Source organism: Leptodactylus fuscus, chromosome 10, assembly GCF_031893055.1.
Source record: "Leptodactylus fuscus isolate aLepFus1 chromosome 10, aLepFus1.hap2, whole genome shotgun sequence".
NCBI lineage: Eukaryota > Metazoa > Chordata > Amphibia > Anura > Leptodactylidae > Leptodactylus > Leptodactylus fuscus.
The window spans coordinates 36,195,788-36,214,750 of record NC_134274.1 but is presented as its reverse complement, the minus strand read 5'-3'; the positions used below and the strand labels follow the sequence as shown (position 1 = coordinate 36,214,750).

At 41.3% G+C, this 18,963-nt stretch overlaps 1 protein-coding gene across 1 annotated transcript in view; it reads right to left on the bottom strand.

Moving 5' to 3' along the window:
* Positions 1-17,754, bottom strand: part of LRMDA (leucine rich melanocyte differentiation associated) — a 508,960-nt gene extending 491,206 nt beyond the window's left edge. Inside the window, exons 1-3 of the mRNA XM_075257984.1 lie at positions 17,716-17,754; positions 16,983-17,048; positions 14,255-14,355 (exon numbers count right to left, since the gene is read on the bottom strand). Of these exons, the coding sequence (XP_075114085.1) occupies positions 14,255-14,355; positions 16,983-17,021 (140 nt within the window). The 5' untranslated portion in view covers positions 17,022-17,048; positions 17,716-17,754. The remainder of the gene's footprint in view (positions 1-14,254; positions 14,356-16,982; positions 17,049-17,715) is intronic.
* Between the last annotated feature and the right edge of the window lie 1,209 nt (positions 17,755-18,963).

Genomic DNA, 18,963 nt, shown 5'->3' with positions numbered 1-18,963 from the left:
AAAGGCTCTACTATATACATTCAGCCTGGCAGGTATGATGTAGCTTTTATTTATTGTAGGTCTGACCCCAATTCAGGCTATGCAATCCCAAAAGCTCAGCAGACTATGCAACCGAACACTTTTATTTTCCCTTACACAATCCAAGGAGATATATCCGTTATTTGAACCTAAGTAGCCAAGAAATTCCGAAAATGACCTAGCGATTTTCAGGGTGGATAACACCTTGAACGGAACACTATGTTGCAAAAAAGGAATAAACGTAGCATTGTTAGTACATTGTTCAGTAAACGTTCGCTGTAACCAGAACCGTTTCTAATGCACATATTTTATATATAAGCCATTTGGCTATTTCAAAGTGTGAAATTTAAAGGCCATTTACACGGGACGATGATCATCTGAACCATAACTTGTATCGACATGTGTTACCAATTATTGCCTAGTGTAACCATGCCCAAATGACAAATGCTCATGTCATCAACTTCTTATATCATCGCCTGGCACTTGTTACAGGCTGTTTATCTGCTCATGCAAAAGGACCCTAGGAATTCAATGAAACTTTATATGAGTAAATGTCTAGGGTTGAGCCGATCTTGAGATTTCAGGATCGATTTTAAAATCAGATTTCCAATCGTTTTCCAGTACAATCGCCAATCGGGATCTGATGTTTCCCGATCCCTCAACCCTATTAATGATATATACATGAATTGGGTTGAGCCGATCTTGAGATAACCTCTGACCTCAATCTCGCCAGAAAAGATTGGGATCGGAATTCCGATTGCGAAATTTACTCGATCGCTGATCAGAATCCAATCTCGATCGCTCAACCCTATCAACGTCATGATAACATATGTAAGTGATTACAATATTAGAGTGAAAGCAAAGGTTTATTGGGGAAAACTGTACAATTGAAAGGCGGCTCTACTAACTTGTTGGGCCCTTCTATCCTGGATACAAGATGAATTACAACTGGACATGAAGGTATATATGGTCTATACAGATGTTGCAGATGGGTTGCACACTCATCTTGCACACTTGTACACAGGCGTCCTAACAGGTCCGATTGGTGATAATTTTGCCAACCAGGCAAGGCATCATGACACCAAATTTCATTCCTTTTTTTTTTTTTTTTAAATGTAGATTGTGAGCCCGACATAGAGCTCACAATGTACATTTTTCCCTATCAGTATGTCTTTTTTGGAATATGGGATGGAAATCCATGCAAACACGGGGAGAACATACAAACTCCTTGCAGATGGTTTTTTTGCCCTTGGCGGGATTTGAACACCAGGACTCCAGCGCTGCAAGGCTGCAGTGCTAACCACTGAGCCACCGTGTGGCCCCTAAATTTCATTCCTTTAAGTGCCAGGAAATGGTCCTGGCAGAGACACGGGCGTCTAGAGGCAAATCTAGCAGTCAATGATCTCTCACCTAAGAGATACACTACCCAAAAGTAAACTGCGTGAGTCTTTTTATAGGGCAGCAGAAGAAAGCACTTTTATGGCAAGATACCGAATCATTTACATATCTGCCTAAGACATAACTGCATGTAGTTTTGAATCCCCAGCCCCCTTACTGATCAGCTGTTATTAATTGTGGTCAAGTCCAATACTACACAGTGTACAGAGAAGGAAAGGGATGGCTCTGTACATTGTATAGTTGCCATGCAGCATTGCTCACAATTAAATGAATGGGATCTGAGCTGTAATAGCATGGTATTGCTGCTATGCAAAGTACAAAGCCACCTGCTTCTGATATTGTATAGTACCAGGTTGAAAGTAGTCCCAAATAGTTCGAGGATCCACTTTCATACCCCCATTGATCAAATATTTATAGCTTATCCTAAAGAATAAACGATCTGAAAAAGAAAAAAAAAAAATCTTGAAAACCCCCTCAAGGCTGAGGCTTCACATTGTAGAAACTCAGCTTTTTTTGTTGCCTTGTTTGAGCCAAGAGAAAAGGGAAATCTATAGGAAGTTCTTATCCTTCTACCGTCAGCTCACTCTACCTCCTGGTTCAATAAAAACACAGAAAAATCTGCAACAAAAAAAAAAGCATTTGCACAATGCGGGGTCTCAGCCCAAGGGCACACGCACACGGAACTGCATGCAGAAAATACACAGTGTAGTACATTTGGCATTAAAGACAATGAAGTTTTCTCTGATGAACATGTCAGTGGTTTTCCACCTTTAACTGGTCCCATAGAATCAAGTTATGACTAGAGATGAGCGAGTAGTACTCGATCGAGTAGGTATTCGATCGAATACTACGGTATTCGAAATACTCATACTCAATCAAGTACCACTCGCTATTCGAATGTAAAAGTTTGATGCAGAACCAGCATTGATTGGCCGAATGCTATACAGTCGGCCAATCAACGCTGGTTCTTCTCCTACCTTTAGAAGTCTTCTCCGTGCAGCTTCCCTGCGGCGTCTTCCGGCTCTTCATTCACTTTGCCAGGTATCGGGCCTGGGCAGAGCCGACTGCGCATGTCCGCTTGTAGTGCGGGCATGCGCAGTCGGCTCTGCCCAGGCCCGATGCCTGGCAGAGTGAATTCAGAGCCGGAAGAAGCCGCGGGGAAGCTGCACGGAGAAGACTTCTCGGAGGATCCAGCCTGACCCTCACTCGTGGACTTGGTAAGTATAATTTGATTGAACGTTGCCTACCCCTGAAACGAGCATTTTCCCCCCATAGAGTTTGATATTCGATTCAAGTAGTCGAATATTGAGGGACTACTCGAAACGAATATCGAACCTCGAACATTTTACTGTTCGCTCATCTCTAGTTATGACCTTTCCTATGATGTCCCTCTATAGGTTTTCTATTGCTGAAAATTCAAGTTATAGGCTTTTAAAACCTTATGTAAATTTACCTTAACTAGCTACTAAAGGTAGGGAACAATTTAATCTGGTCATGTAAAAAAAAAAAAAAAAAAAAAACCCACACAGGTGAGACCTGTAATAAGCTTCCCTCCTGTCTCGCTGGTATCAGATCTGAGTCCAGGAGTATCCTAGGTGGTGGCAGCCCAAGGAGAAACTGGACGATGATCTGTCCTTAGTACCCTACGTGGTGGCAGTCCAAAGGGAAAAGGACATTTGAGGACTTGCTGCTTCGGTAGCTTGTCCGCTGGTACTCAACCCCGCTTGGCGCCTTTTGGGCCTTGTGGGGAAGAGTAATGTCGGGAACCCCCTTCCCTTTTGGGATAGAGTACGTTTTTGGCAAGCATCCTCCCACTTCTTTTGTGCGCTGTGGTATTTACGTTGGCACTGTTAGAGGCCTTTGAAAAGAGAAAAAAAAAAAAAAGTCATTGGGCAATCTTGCCAAAATCAGTAAGTATGGCGGACTTATCTGAAGTGTATCACCAACTCTATGGTATTCCATGTCAAGTTATCAAGGATGGAAATATCTATTAAAGCCATTTATTATTTAAATTAAAAAAAAAAAAATTCTCCCAGCCACTGTTCTCTAATTTACTTGTTGGGTCTCATTATTGGGTTGTTAAAATGGCTGTATACCATAAACCCCTTATTCAGAATTTAGGAGGCAGCTCGGTCCACATCCTTCCTCTGGAATCATTCTGTATCGCCGGCCTTCAAATACACAAAAAGCCAGATGAGGTTTTTTTTCTCCTCTCCTCTTCCCCACTGCTGACACATGGGACTCAAAAGAATGTAATGAATTAAAACAGACAGATGAGTAAGCTATGCGTAGCAAAGTAATACTATAATGTGCTTTAGATATGAATATCAACTGACACCAGTGACAGGCCGTACAAGGTTTTATTTCATTTTGCACTGTATCTAGGCTTCATACTTTATCTTCTTTGTTCTCTTTTCATCAAGCTCCCAGCATCTCATTCTGACAGCCCAAGACATTTAAGGCACTTTCGTTGCGAATGGAAGTTATCGTGCTTGATTTGTCATTAAAATGCAAAACGACTGCCAGCCCAGGTAAATGTAGGTAGGCTTTAAAAGGTTACATCGACAAATGCGAAAAAAGAAAAAATTGTTTATGGCTGAGTTCTATGTGATTTTTCAGAAATTGGGGGTATTTTTTTTTTTTAAACAATAAAGCTCAAAAATACAAAGTCTATGAGTGAAGATAACCCCGATAATGAAGATGGCCGACTCTGCCGTAATTTACATTAATTCTCAGCTCTTAAAGGGGTTGTTCAGCCAATATTTTTTAAAGGGATTTTTTTGTCGGTCACAATATGGAATAGCCTTAAGAAAGGCTATTCTTCTCCGCGCCGCCATGCTGTAGAAATCCCGGTTTTTGTCGGTATGCAAATTAATTCTCTCGCAGCACTGGAGGCGTCCCTAATGCTGCAAGAGAACTCTCTAGTGCCTCCTCCATCTTCTTCAGGATCAGCCTCTTCACGCGTCTTCTTCCGGCACTGGGGGTCAAAATTCTAGGCCTCTGGTAGAGCAGACTGCACATGCCCACAGGCCACAAGAAAATGGCCGCTTACTTACTTTTTTTTTTGTAGCCGTGAGCATGCGGAGTCAGCTCTGCCCAAGGCCTAGAAGTTTGACCCCCAGTGCCAGAAGAAGACGACTGAAGAGACCACTCCTGAAGAAGATGAAGGCCCCAGTGCTGCGAGTGAGTGCAAGAAGGGATCTATAGTACTAAGCGTGCATATTTGTCCATTATTTAGGTGCATCCGAAAATGGGTGTCAGAATCTAGCGAATAAAATTATTTATTTTTTTTACATTTTTCCAAAATAAGAAAATCATGATTCCAATCAAAAACAGGGTTGAGAGATCGGGATCAGAAAAGATCAGATTCCGATCGGCGATTGAGTAAATCTCATGATCGCAATCGGAATTCCGATCCTGATCTTTTCCAGCGGGATCGAGGTCGGAGGTTATCTCAAGATCGGCTCAACCCTAAAAGTGACTTTTCCCATAGAGAAGCATTGACTAAGGTGGAGGATCGGGATCGAAAAAGATTGGATTACGATAAGCGTTCGAGCAAATTTCACAATTGTGATCGGCTGGAAAATGATCGGAAATCGGATTTTAAAATTGATCCTGAAATCTCAAGATCGGCTCAACTCAAATCATCATACAGATCAACAATCAGTAATCTGTCTTATTAAAAGACCATGGATTGTTCGTTGAACGTCAAAGGTTAGATTTTTATTAGAGATGAGCAAACACTGTTCGGATCAGCCGATCCGAACAGCACGCTCCCATAGAAATGTATGGAAACACCTGTGACGCCGGCAAAGTCAGCGTCACAGGTGCTTCCATTCATTTCTATGGGTGCGTGCTGTTCGGATCGGCTGATCCGAACAGTGTTCGCTCATCTCTAATTTTTATCCATTGGAAGTAAGCAGAATAAATGACAGCAAGCAGAGATCTAGAAAACTATGAGGGATTGATGCAGAGTATTGGAAAATTGTACAACTGTTCATTATATAAACAATAAGGTCCCATGTAGTGAGCCATAGCCAAAAAGCACTGCAGGGGAAAAAAACATGGAAAATTCTAGAAGAAACATCAAGTCTTCACCTTTCAAGAGAGCAACAATCCCAAGAATATTTAAAGTCCACCAAGGAGGTATCTGACCATCACAGTCGTCTGACTTAAATTTCATAAAAAAATGTTGACTGGACTTCAGAATGTTAATGGTCTATATGGAGACTGCCAGGTCTTTACCTCCATTAGGTAGCAAGCAGGTAGTTAGGGCAGGGGTAAAGGTTCAGAGGTCAGGTTCCAATCAAAGGTCGACAAGCTTTACAGACGGGACGGGAGCAGCAGACAGGTATGGCAGGAATAAGCTCAAGGGGTCAAATCACAGGTCAGGTTAGAATACAAGCAGACTTACAGGAGGTCTAACACTGCAGAATGTTATTATTCTGATACAAGAGGGCTAAGCACAATGAAACAGGTACAACAACCATATCATATAAAAGTTTTAAAAATATCACTAGAGATGATCGAACAGTAAAATAGTCGAGATTCGATATTTGTTTTGAATAGCCCCTCAACATTCAACTATTCGAACAAATATCGAACCCCATTATAGTCTATGGGGAAAAATGCTTTGTTTCAGGGGAAGCCACACTTCGACTCAGGAGAGTCACCAAGTCCACTATGACACCTCAGCAAATGATGACAACACCTCTGGAATGCAACTGGGACAGCAGGGGAAGCATGCCTGGGGGCATCTAACAAGCCCAAGTACCTGTATTTCACCACTATCTCGTCGGGATCCCTGTCAGCTTGCGATATGCGGGAGCTGACTTTTTCCCATAGGAAGGCATTGACCAGCGGTGATTGGCCGAATGCCATACAGAGTACAGCATTCGGCCAATCAACGCTGGTTCTGCCGGAGGAGGCGGAGTCTAAGATCGGTCCACAGCAGTCTCCATTGTGGTCCGATCTCAGATGTAGCAGTGTTGAGTGCACAGCTCTGCTACACTGGAGATGTAGCAGAGCTGAGTGTGCGCTAAGCTCTGCTACACCAGAGATGTAGAAGAGCTGAGTGCCGGAGTCTAAGATTGGTCCACAGTCCGATCTCAGATGTAGCAGTGTTGAGCGCACACAGTCTCATATGACACGGATCTTAAATCCACTATTCGGATAAATTGGAGGTCACCTGATTTAGCCAATTACTTTTTCCGATTTTTTTTCGATGCCTCAGTTGTCGTAATTCCTGTCCCACATCCCCTGCACAGTTATTGGTGCAAAAAAAGTGCCAATGAAGGTGGGAGGGGATACGAATTTTTAGTGTGTTTGCCTTGTGGTATTCTATTGGAATCGAATACCTCGAACGGCCTGATATCCGATCGAATATCAATTCGATTGAACACCATCTCTAAATATCAGTCACCTATTGAAAGAAATTTGCAAAAATGTATATGTCACTAGTAAAAGCCCAATAATATCCCCCTCATCTGACCACTGTTTGAGCTCTGTTGTCAATGGATGCGACCTGTACTCCATCTTTATGCAACAGAGTGCTCAGATTGTCTTTGACTTTTCCAATAGTTGCCTATTAGATCAGAGCTACATTACCATGAATGTATCCTAACAGATGGAGCAAGTGCAGGAATTAATGGTTTCTGCTAGGAGAAATGTGCCAGCGTGGCCACACAGTGCAAAGTATACCTGGGAAATGTAGTCTGCAATACTAAGCAGATTGCAAGAAGAACATGTAATGGTGCTATCGCGGTGCAGGTCTTGGAAGAAGGCATATAGGAGGTGGGTGGAGTCATAGGTACAGAGCAGATGGTGTGAGATATATAGATGTACTCAAGTTAATAAAAAAAAATAGCATGTTGGGAAAACCCCTTTAAATAGGGAAGGGTCAGCAATGATTTGCTGGGGACATAAATATTGGTGAGTGCTCTGGCCCTTTAAGAGGCTAAGATGGCCAGAATGTGTATAAGTAGCAGAGGATAGAGAGGAACAAGAGACCAAATAAGAATGAGGAGGAGCAAAGTGATTGGAGCAAAGCAGAGGGTGAGCATTATGATACAGAGTGTATCCACTCCAGAGACAGGATGTTTGGTGTCAGCACACCGCCAGCATTACACATAGGAACTGTCACTGAGCCACTGTCATTGTGATAGGAGCAGGTATTGACCATAACAAATATGAATACATTTTATGGATTTTTTCCTCTCTATAGGCTTCTTCTTCACCTAGATCCAGGTTTGAGTTGCGTCGCGCAGCCGACTGCTACAGGGGAAAACATGGCAACAGTAGCTGTCAAGCCCTAACCTAAAGCACAGAGAGATGCCCCACTGATATCTACCTGCTATGGAAAAAGAGCTGCAAGGAGATCTTTCATTATCTTAGGAAACCTTTTGGTACAAAACTGAACATAACCCTGAAAGGTTCTATGCAGTTTATTACACAATTATCACCCTGATAGATGAATTAAAGGGGTTAAAATTGATGGCCTAACCTTGATATAAGTCATTAGACGTTTGTCCCACTTAACGGGACTGAGCTGTAACACCAAGCACAGCCATTATTAAAGGCACAGTCCTGTGCCTGGCAAACAATGAAAGGGTATGCAGTATTTCCTTCAAACAGCTGATCTGTGAGGGTGCAGACGGTCGGACAAACACCAATTTAATCTTGATGCTCTATTCTAAGAGTTGTGCGACCTTGCTAACCCTTCCAATTTGAAGCATTACACTACATACAGTACGGCAGCGCGATAATAGACATTGCAAGTCTGAAATCCTAACAAAATAGATAAATTGGAAAAAAAACTATAAAAAATAATATTTTAATTATTGTAATATCAGACAGATTCTCTTTCAATAGGTTGAACAAATGACTTGAAAATGGAAGGGAGAAAAAGTGGGGAAAAAAATAATAAAGCTACTAATTCTATGCAACAGGAAACAAAGCCGTGATAAAGATAAATCAATTAGCTTGCTAATTTCTCCCTTCTCATTTATTTAGCTGTACACTGTATTTGTAGTAATTGACTACAATTATGTTAATTACTAACTCTAGTGTAATTACTATATTTATTGTAATTGATCACGCAATGTACCCACAGCAAAGCTGGCATTTTGTCGGGCATCAAAGGAACAGGCTGTTGGAAGACTGTTCTCCAAACTAAATACAGGGAGGGGGATAGGCTATTAGCAATTGAAAAGGGTAAGTTGGATTTTACGCCCTGTTAGCTTGAAAGCACCAGTTCATTAAGGATATTAATTTCCTGATAACTACACATTGAAGCATGACATACCAGCGCTGTATCTATAGGACTTACGGATTATAAATGCCTGACAGCTTCAACAGCTAAAGTGAAATCAATTAAAACCACAGCATTTACAATCCAAGAAGACATAACTGCGCCATAACTACCTAAGACTACAATTTTCACGCGACAAAAAAAAAAAAAAAAAAAAAGCCATTCAGACACCTTCAGAATCTGACAGGTCAAGAAAGAAGTTTGAAACAAAACCAACTTATAACCATCATCTCTCTCCTTTGGCTTGTCAGATCAGCGTTACCATGCGGCTGTTACGGCTTCAGCCTGCCAGCTGCCACAAGGTGATTTTTCATGTCTTGTCAAAAAAAAAAATAAAAAAAAAATCTTTTATTCTATTTGCTCTGCATTAACATGTCAGGTTTATTGATCAAGCTCCCTTCTGCTTCCCCAGCAGGGCACTGTGCTCTTATGCCTAAGGGGGCTTTGATGTCCTCATGGCATTCCAGGCCAAATAATGCACATACTAAATGGATTAAATGCAGAAAATGTGTTTCAGTATGACAGCGACATTAATAACAGCCATCCATGCTGATAAATATGCATTTCTATCAAGAGATAACTACACTCTCCTTACTTTGCCTATTCTCCACACTCGTCTACTTACTTACAATTACACTATCACTTTCTGTAGCAATCCTATGTTTATCTTTAAGGAGAATACCAACAGAGCAAGTGGCAGCGAATGTATCCAGACAGCTCACACAATGTATTCAATGTGATCAGCTCAAACATCCCCGTCCATAAATACATCACGCGGTCATGTGCAACTTACTTCATGGTTTGCTCTATTAGTCTCAAGTAAGTGGTGTGAAGAATGAAGAGGAGAGTCCATAAGCGAACCATCTCTCTTCTGTGACCCTTGGGTTAAGTCCTCATTTTGCAATAGCTGCAGCTCTGAGGACATAAAAGTTTAGCGCAGGTTCTTACCAACTATTAAGAAAGAAGAGCAAACAGTTTGGGATGGACCTTATCTTTCCAGGTCATCAAAGTAGCCATGAAGATCCCTGGAGAAGCAACTGATGCACATTTAAGCCTCCAAAGACTAAGGAAGAAGCATAACCATGAACCGAGCAAAGGTTCTGTTCACATATCAGTTTTTGAGTATACTTTCAGAATATAAGCCAAGTATATCCATAGGTAGGGTTGAGCAATCAGGATCGGGAAAGATCAGATCCCGATCGGCGATTGAGCAAATTTCACAATCGCGATCGTTTGGAAAATGATCGGAAATTGGATTTTAAAATCGATTCTGAAATCTCAAGATCGGCTCAACCATACTGTGTATAATATACAATTAGGCTTGAGCGATCGGGAAAGATCGGATCCTGATCGGCGATCGAGAAAATGTCATGATCGGGAACGAGAACATTTGGAAAATGATCGGAAATCAGATTTTAAAATCGATCCTGAAATCTCAAGATCGGCTCAACCCTATCCATAGGGTCTCATGTATAGGAAAGTGTGAAAGTGTACCGTATTTTCCGGACTATAAGGCGCGCATAAAATCCTACGATTTCCTCAGAAATCAAAAGTGCGCCTTATAGTCTGGTGCGCCTTATATATGGATGGAAGCGGCGGCACGCGAGGAGTTAAGCAGCGGCCGCCGGCAAAGTCTGCGTGCTGCTTCCATACATTGCAATGGGAGCGTGCTATTCGAATAGTATTCGCTCATCTCTAACTTCAATTGTAACTTCTTACAATTGAAGTTAGAGATGCGCGAATACTATTCGAATAGCACGCTCCCATTGCAATGTATGGAAGCAGCACACAGACTTTGCCGGCGGCCGCCGCTTAAAGGGATTCTACCATTAAAAGAAGTTTTTTTTCTCTTGACCACGTCGGAATAGCCTTAAAAAAGGCTATTCGTTTCCTACCTTTTGCTATATCCAGCGCCGTCTTCTTCCTGAGCGGTGTTCCTCCCTTCTGTGTCGTCTTCTTTGGGCATCATGGAAGACACATGCGCAGTCGGCTCTGGCTGCAAGAGCCTGCTAGAGCCGACTGCGCATGCCGGCCGGACCGCCACTTTCAATCACATATAAGGCGCACCGGACAGCGCTGTGCCTTATAGTCCGGTGCGCCTTATATATGAACCTAGACAGGACTATAAGGCGCTCATGGGCAATGCGCCTTATAGTCCAGTGCGCCTTATAGTCTGCAAAATACGGTAGTCTCTTGGCAAACGTCCTTTTCAATTGAATGGCTGTATACTTAATACAAAGACCGCCTGAATGTGAGTGATTCCTACAGTGTCGGGGAACTACAGTGTCGTAGTCTTTCCAAACCTATGTCCTATAAGGCATAGGCACAGAGATTGTACAAGACAACTCCTTTACAGACACAACCTAAAACAGTTCAACTAAATAAGTTGTATAACCCAGATTGTACAGCATGGATTGTATGGTGACTGCATGCATGAACGTTGTACAGATACAAGAACACAGGCCAATGGTACAGTCTGTAATAGAGGCCAACTAAGACCTAGAAATGAAGAAAGGATGGCACACACAAAGTGACGGGTGGGCACATAACTACACAGGAGACTGACGTGCAGAACAAATCTTATTTAACACTTTACTGCAGTGCGCACACTGTACTGAAATCCAGGCTGTCGAAATAAATAACATGCATTTAATCTGATGACCAAAAGGGGGAAGGGGAAAGAGGACAAACACACAAAACATTGTCCCGAACTTGGCAGCCAGATTCCATCACAGTGGGGTTGGGCTGAAACCTCCCAACTCAAGCTCTTTTCATCCTTTAATATTCGTTCTTCTACAGATTCTGGAGCAGATGGATGTATTTCTCTAGATCCCAAAGAATCACTGCAGTTAGTTTTGGTGCCTGATGTGATAACAAGACTCTCTAATGTCAAGTGGGTGGTGCCAGGCAGGAACAGGCAAGGAGGTGTGATTCAGAGCTCCAATCAAAGGTGAACATCGTCAAAGCTCAGAATCATGCCCCCTTGCCTGATACTAGATACTGTTCGTATATGAGGCACCAAAACTAACTGCAGTGATAACTGGGGAACACCAACTGCACTGGAATCAGGGGACCAGTGCCTATTAAAGGGTGAAAAGAACTCGAGTTGGTGGAGGTGGTGAAAGGTCCTTTTTAAAAGACGAGTATATGATGCATGTGACCTGTCAGCAGACTGAATTCTTTGCATTGCAGATACATTGAATGCTATATACACCACTGTATCCTTTGTAACGCTTCAATGTATACAAACAATAAAAGTAGCTAGTTTACAACTAATGGTGATGCTACCGTTTTATATCTACAGTGACTTTTATTTTGAAGGGGTTTAGAAGGAAATCGTATGCATCTCTTCTTTCCACTGAATTGGTTTTTAAATGTTCAATCCAAAATGTTCTTCTCCCATTGCTATATGGAGGGACTGGGTTCCCCCTCCCGAATAGCATGACCATTGAGGCTGCCGTATTCACAGAATATTATTATACTATTATTTCAGCTCTGTCTCCTTCATAAATGGCCCATGTCTAATAATTAGAAATAACAGATCTACTGTAGTAAAGCGGTAACGTCACGCTTTTCATCATTATCATGGAAATAATCAGGTTACCTGTAATATAAAATATATTTATGGAAACAGAACCAAACATAAAGGTTCTTGTTCTATACCTAGAATTTGCAAAATGGAAAGCTATAGGCGTACATAAAAATGAGTGTTGTAGAATTGCAACACATAGATCTGTGACAAATCCACACGCACGTTTTATTGTAGGTTTGTTGCGGATTCTGTTGCTTATTCCACCGGTCTCATCGAAATAGGAAAATCCGCACAAAGAACTGCAGATTGTGAAATGCGTGCCTTGTCAATTTCCACATGGTAAATATTAAGAAAATCAGACAAACACATTAAATAGCTTTAAAAAAAATAATAATAAATAATAATAATAATAATAATAATAATAACAGAGGTCGGTTTATGGATTATGTCCTACTAATAACAGAATAAATAATATTCTATTTTCTTCTATTAATGACATTACCAAATGCTTTTCCAGACATATAAACAACTTGTACTTTGTATGGTAAATCTGAGACATGTGAATCATTACAGAAACATCATTTATTTTGTAAATAAGCAACATTAAGGCCAATTACAAAATATACGTTCACAAAATATATTCATTTAGACAAATAACCATCACGAATGCCCTCAAATCTGATCCAGTTGTTCTGAGAGTGGGTATATACTGTATGGCTCTCTATATGAAATTTGCTGTTAGATGTTATTTATTATTTAATATAATTAATTTACTAATATTGAGTTGGAATTGATACTTTTTTGCTTATTCTGGCTACAACTTCACAGCCTTTCTGGTAATATTGAATATTTCTCCTTTATCCATAGGTAGCACTAGGGGTTTGGCTGTCTTTACAATAGGGGTAAAGCACTCCCCCAATTGCAAGATCACGGGCTCTCATCAGTCAGATCACCATCGATCAGCAATTTATCCTCTATGCTATGGTAGTACTGTTTCTGAAGCAGTGCTCACCTGCCATTTTGAGCTGCTGATCTTACTTGGGGTGCCGTGCCCTCAGTGGACTCTCACTTGGGGCGCCATCCCCTCAGTGGACTCTCACTTGGGGCGCCATCCCCTCAGTGGACTCTCAATTGGGGCGCCATCCCCTCAGTGGACTCTCACACATGTGTGGTCCACTCTTACTGTCTTCAGCTTGTATGAGCATACTGCACACGTGCCACTTGTTCAGCCTTCCATACACCTCAAAGAGAAGAGAAGAAGCCTGCGCATGCGCAAGATCTTGGCAAGGGGATGGGGACATTAGAACAATAAGAAAATCAGCCCCCTTTGCACACGGACAGCACAAACATGAAGAGGAGTGTGGTTTCTCTGACGAGAGCACTGCTTGGGGGACTTGATGGAACATCCCCTGTGCTCCAAGAGCAAAAAAAATTAAAGAAGAATACTGTCCTCATCAACTTCACTTTCACTCCCATTCCAATGCTTTCTTGTCTCTCCTGACATACAGCAGTTCCCTGTGTGTCTAGAGGGACAATGAAGCAGAGACTAGGAGGGAACCTAAACAGCATGAGAACAGAAGGGGCAGGAAATGAGTTTGTTTGTTTTTTTAAATAGGGATTTTCCTGCCCCCAGGTTTTTGTTTTTTTAATACTCATCCACAGGAGAAGTCACCTGTATCTGAACAATGGGGGGTAGAGATATGCAAATTACATGAAACAGGGGGCCATGCTAGACCCTCCAGGTGCATTTGTGGGAGTTCAACAAGCAATGCGACAGCGATAGGATATTCTAATGTGGAGACTGAGTCCTCAGAGGTCACCTTGTATTTCAAAGTTTAGAAAAAAAATAAACTTTCAATAGAAAATCTTCCGCATGATAAGATATTTCACAATTTGAAATAATCACATAACCAATAAGGATCAATACTTACTAGGAACGAAAGACCCGCACATTACAAGAAGATTTCTGTTCAAAATATGACGAAGGATTCACTTACCTTAATAAGTTAAAGCTCAGATCTAATCTCTTTGCTTGGCGCCCATATTTTTTAGCTAGAAAAGACGGAATCTTAGTACAATCTTTTCCAATGTAAGATACCTAAAAATAGGAAAATATTTTATCTTGGCAATCTTGAAATATAAATTTTGCATTATTTTAAAAGCACCAAAAATCTTCTTCGATAATGCATTGTTATCAAGTCTTTTGGATCGTAAATCTACACCAGTAACGATATACAATTCACGACAGAAAACTGCAGCGAATTATAATAAATTTACAGGAAGATATAGTTATTGTAGTTATTATTTATAACATTTTGAGGGGATGTCCGATGTTTTTATCACTTATTATTACATTTATTGGGGGGTGATAAAACGACGGCAAAGTACTATTTTGATCTTTTTTTTACCGCTACAACTTTGCTACAATCTATGGCAGAATGAGTGTATAACTTTTGAGGCCTGATACAGGCAAGCCTCAGTAGTTGTTTCCTTACGACAGGCCTAGAAAGCTGCACAAGGTTCCCAGCTGTTATAGATGATGGATGGCTCCTGTGATCTCGCCATGCAGGAGCCATACCTATAACACTCAATGTGGGGTGAGGAAGAAAAATCGGTGGCCATAGTTGTACTTCATGGCTAAGGCCCCCCCCCCCCCCACACACACACACACTATGTAAAGTAGAAGAGACCAGGTGCCATATCTAAGGTGCAGACATCCACCTTAACAATACAGCAGGTAACTGCAGGGGGTCATAGGTTTACATCCTGTTAACTTGTTCTATGCCAGTGGCTCCACCAATCACGAGCGAGACTCCCTCTTTGTGCATTACTGCTCCATTTAGGTCTATAAAAACTCTTCTCCCTGCTCAGACCCTGATGATCCGGGCCAGGGACAGACCTTGTACACATCAGCGCTTAGGTGTTCAATACCTAAAATAAATCTCATGGATATTAATACACGAGACTTTCTTCAATGTGTAAAAACACTTTTTCATGCATTTAGGACAGCTATATAGGCATTATTGTGACCTCTAGGTACGACTAGGCTGACTCCCATTGGAACGAAACAGAAAGGGAGTCAGGTGGAATCAGTTTCCAAAAACACTGAACATTTCCTGATTAATGTGTAGGCTGTTTAACCTCCATCTACGCTGTCACTACTAGGTTTTTTGTCTTTTGATGCCTACAGTGGGATTTTTGGAAATTGTGAAAAAAATATATGCTCACATATGTATTTGGTGCTCACTAGAGATGAGCGAACACTATTCGAAACAGCCGTTTCGAATAGCACGCTCCCATAGAAATGAATGGAAGCGGCCGGCACGCCGACTTTGCCGGTGGCCGGCCGCTTAACCCCCAGTGTGCCGGCTACGTCCATTCACTTCTATGAGAGTGTGTTCCTGGGCTACTATAATATGTTATCTGACAGGTAAGATTCGCTATTCATGCTTTTTATTTCACACAAGGATTGACGGTCTCCAAGGTGTTATTACAACTCATATTTCTATTACGTAATAGTGCTGCTTAGAGGCCTATAAACATAAGAAAACATTACTCGCCTCTCCCCAAGCCTCCACATAGAGCGGCAGCAGCTCCGGTCTTCTGTATACAGGTCACCAGGAATGGCCCATTTTTTAATGTGCATTTTTTGCCCCTATCAGTATGTCTTTGTAGAAATGGGAGGAAATCCACGCAAACACGGGGAGAACATACAAACTCCTTGCAGATGTTGTTCCTGGCGGGATTCGAACCCAGGTCTCCAGTGCTGGGTTCGAATCCCAGTGGTTAGTGCTGCAAGGCTGAAGTGCTAACCACTGAGCCACCATGTTGCCCCTAGTAATGTCCCATTTGTACTAGGGAATCACTGCATCCAATCCGAGCCTCAGCAGAAACCTCTTCACAAAGGTCACATGACTGCTGTGACCGGCCGTTTGTGAAACAGTGACTGCTGAGCCTTGTGATTGGATACAGAAGCCACCTGGAACTAAAAGAATCCTGAACAACAGGAGAAACCATTGCAAACAAAAATCGTATGCATTTAAACAGGTTTCCCATCTTGGCATTTATGGCTACTTCCAAAGAATCCAATCTGAAGCACATGGGCTTCTTCATGGCCACAGTGAAAGTAGAGAGGGCTGCACATGCACAGATTTGTCCATTCACTTGCACAGATTTGTCCATTCACTTGCACAGGACTAATGAAAACAGCTGGGGCTGCCTGAGCAGCTATTTGAACAGATTCCATAAAAGTGAATGGAGAGACTCCAAGGCAGGACCAGCCCTGTCTCCTTACACATTCTCTAGATAGATAAGAGTACTTGTGTACTTATGGATATAGCCATTAATACCAAGAGAACGGTGCAGCTTTTGACAAACTATTTCCCGTATATATGATTATAGCACTAGACCTTATGTGTAGCCACCACCCTCAGATGGTAGCCACTACACCAGGCAGATAAGAGGAGCCCATTGGGCAGATAGTTGTCCCACCTCTGGGACCATTTATATAGTGACATAAAATACAATAAACGACCAGCAACAATAACATGAGGAAGCAGGTGCAGCCAGTGATGGGATACTGCACAGCAAATAACACTCACATAAAAAAAAGTTCAGCTCCCATTCTCCCACCAAAAACTCCATTTGAGGTGAGGAGTAACGCCTCCTTTCAGGTGACCCAAACACCTCCCCCTCTAGTGATGTCACATCCTCCCCTACCCTCACCTGCGTGCCTGTCATCGTCTCCTCTCCGTTGCTGGACATGGTCTCTGCTGGCTCAATTCCTATGTACTAATGGATGGAAAAAGATTTGTTACATTTCATCCAAATTTCTTACATACAAATCCAAAACCACAGAGACTAATGCTGAAACGGCGTTCCGGAGCCACAGAGGTAGAGGTCCGGATTGCAGTATTGTCAAGCAATGGAGTCCAGCACCAAACAATTCTTTATTAAAAAGTTACTTTTAATGGTGACGTTTTATAATACAAGCTTGGAGCGCATGATGATACCCGGCATAAGCGTTTCGAGGTTAGTACGGCTTACTTACAGCATAAACAAACTAAAAGCGCCGCATGATATATAAAAACGATAATGTGAAACACAAAAAAGAAAAAAGGAAAATCTGGTTCTAGGATTCCAGTAAAATGACCCCATTTGAAACAATGTCAGTGCAGTAACATCAATGCGAACATGTCTCGCACCAAAAACCAAACAATATATATTTCCCAATATACTGTATGCATCGCCATAATATATACCACAAACATTACAATAAAAGAAGCACATCAAAAACCCAAATGCAAAGCAAATGTGTATCTCAGTATGTATCCTTGTGCCTCTATGCAATATACGTCGCCATAAAACCCCACCGCTATGCAAAGCATCATACACAGGATATACAACATTGTAGTTATATCACAAACATTATAAATAAAAGGATAATATAGAATCTTACTGTGATTCCTACAAGATCGAACACTTCTGGTTTTCTTTGAAACTGAAAGGAAAAAGCAGTCATGTGACCCTCCACATTAGGGCAGGCACATGACTAATCACGTAAGTCACATATCACATGCTGCAACTGAAGCAAAGTGCCTGGTAAGAGAAGGAAGAACACCAAGCGGATACAAGTGATGAAAGTTTCTGGGGAAATAGATGGAACTTATGTTATCAGTTGTGTGGTTATTCTCTATACAAGGTAGATATATTATGCTTTGCAGTAATATCAATGTGAACAATGTATCAAAAACCCAAAAACGATACTTCCCAATATCTTAATCAATGTGTCTCACCAAACACTACAATAGTAACATGATACAATGAAGACTGTCATATCAATCTTTATATAAGTCCATGAGCAGCAACGATTAATTAATAATATAATAATAAATTTTATTTATATAGCGCCTACATATTCCGCAGCGCTGTACAATTTGCAGGGTACAAATACACACTCTATCTATCTATCTATTTATCTATCTAATATCTATATGACACATAACTGCAGAGACATATAGAGACACGAGATCAACAATAAACTAATACAAATAGGAAAGATCTGATTTCATATTTAAAACTATAAGATACAAAGTATTAGGTTTAAAAATGAAAAAACTTCCCTTTTAAAGTGGCGGTGTTTTATGGTGACGATGGCGGAATGTATTGCGTAGAGGCACAAACGTAGAGATCACACACAGGGGCAAAGAGGTTGATTTTGACAGCTGATTTCGCTTCAAAATCAGCCCCTTACAATGGAGCCCCATGTGAACAGCTAGCTTTTTTTTTTTCTGCTAACTTTTTTTTATTGCTAGCTTTTTTTGCTAGCAGAAAAAGAAGCGACATGACCTTTCTTCAGGCGTTTTCCGTCTGAAAAAAATAATAGAACTGAATGGGAGGCGAAAAGCAACGTTTTTTTTTTTTGTTTTTTTTTTGCAAAAAACCGCATGGAAAAAAACACTAGCTGTTTTTATAGCCCATTCACTTTACAGGAGGGGAAAACAGCCTGGCTTTTTTTTTTAAGCTGTTTTTACAAAAAAAAACTCCAAAAAAAGCTTGGCAAGCTTTTTTTTTTCCCGTACCAAAATAAGCCACACGAATGGAGCCCTATGTGAACAGCTAGCTTTTTGTTTCTGCTAGCTTTTTTCTTTTTTCTGCTAGCAGAAAAAGAAGCGACATGACCTTTCTTCAGCCTTTTTCCGCGTGA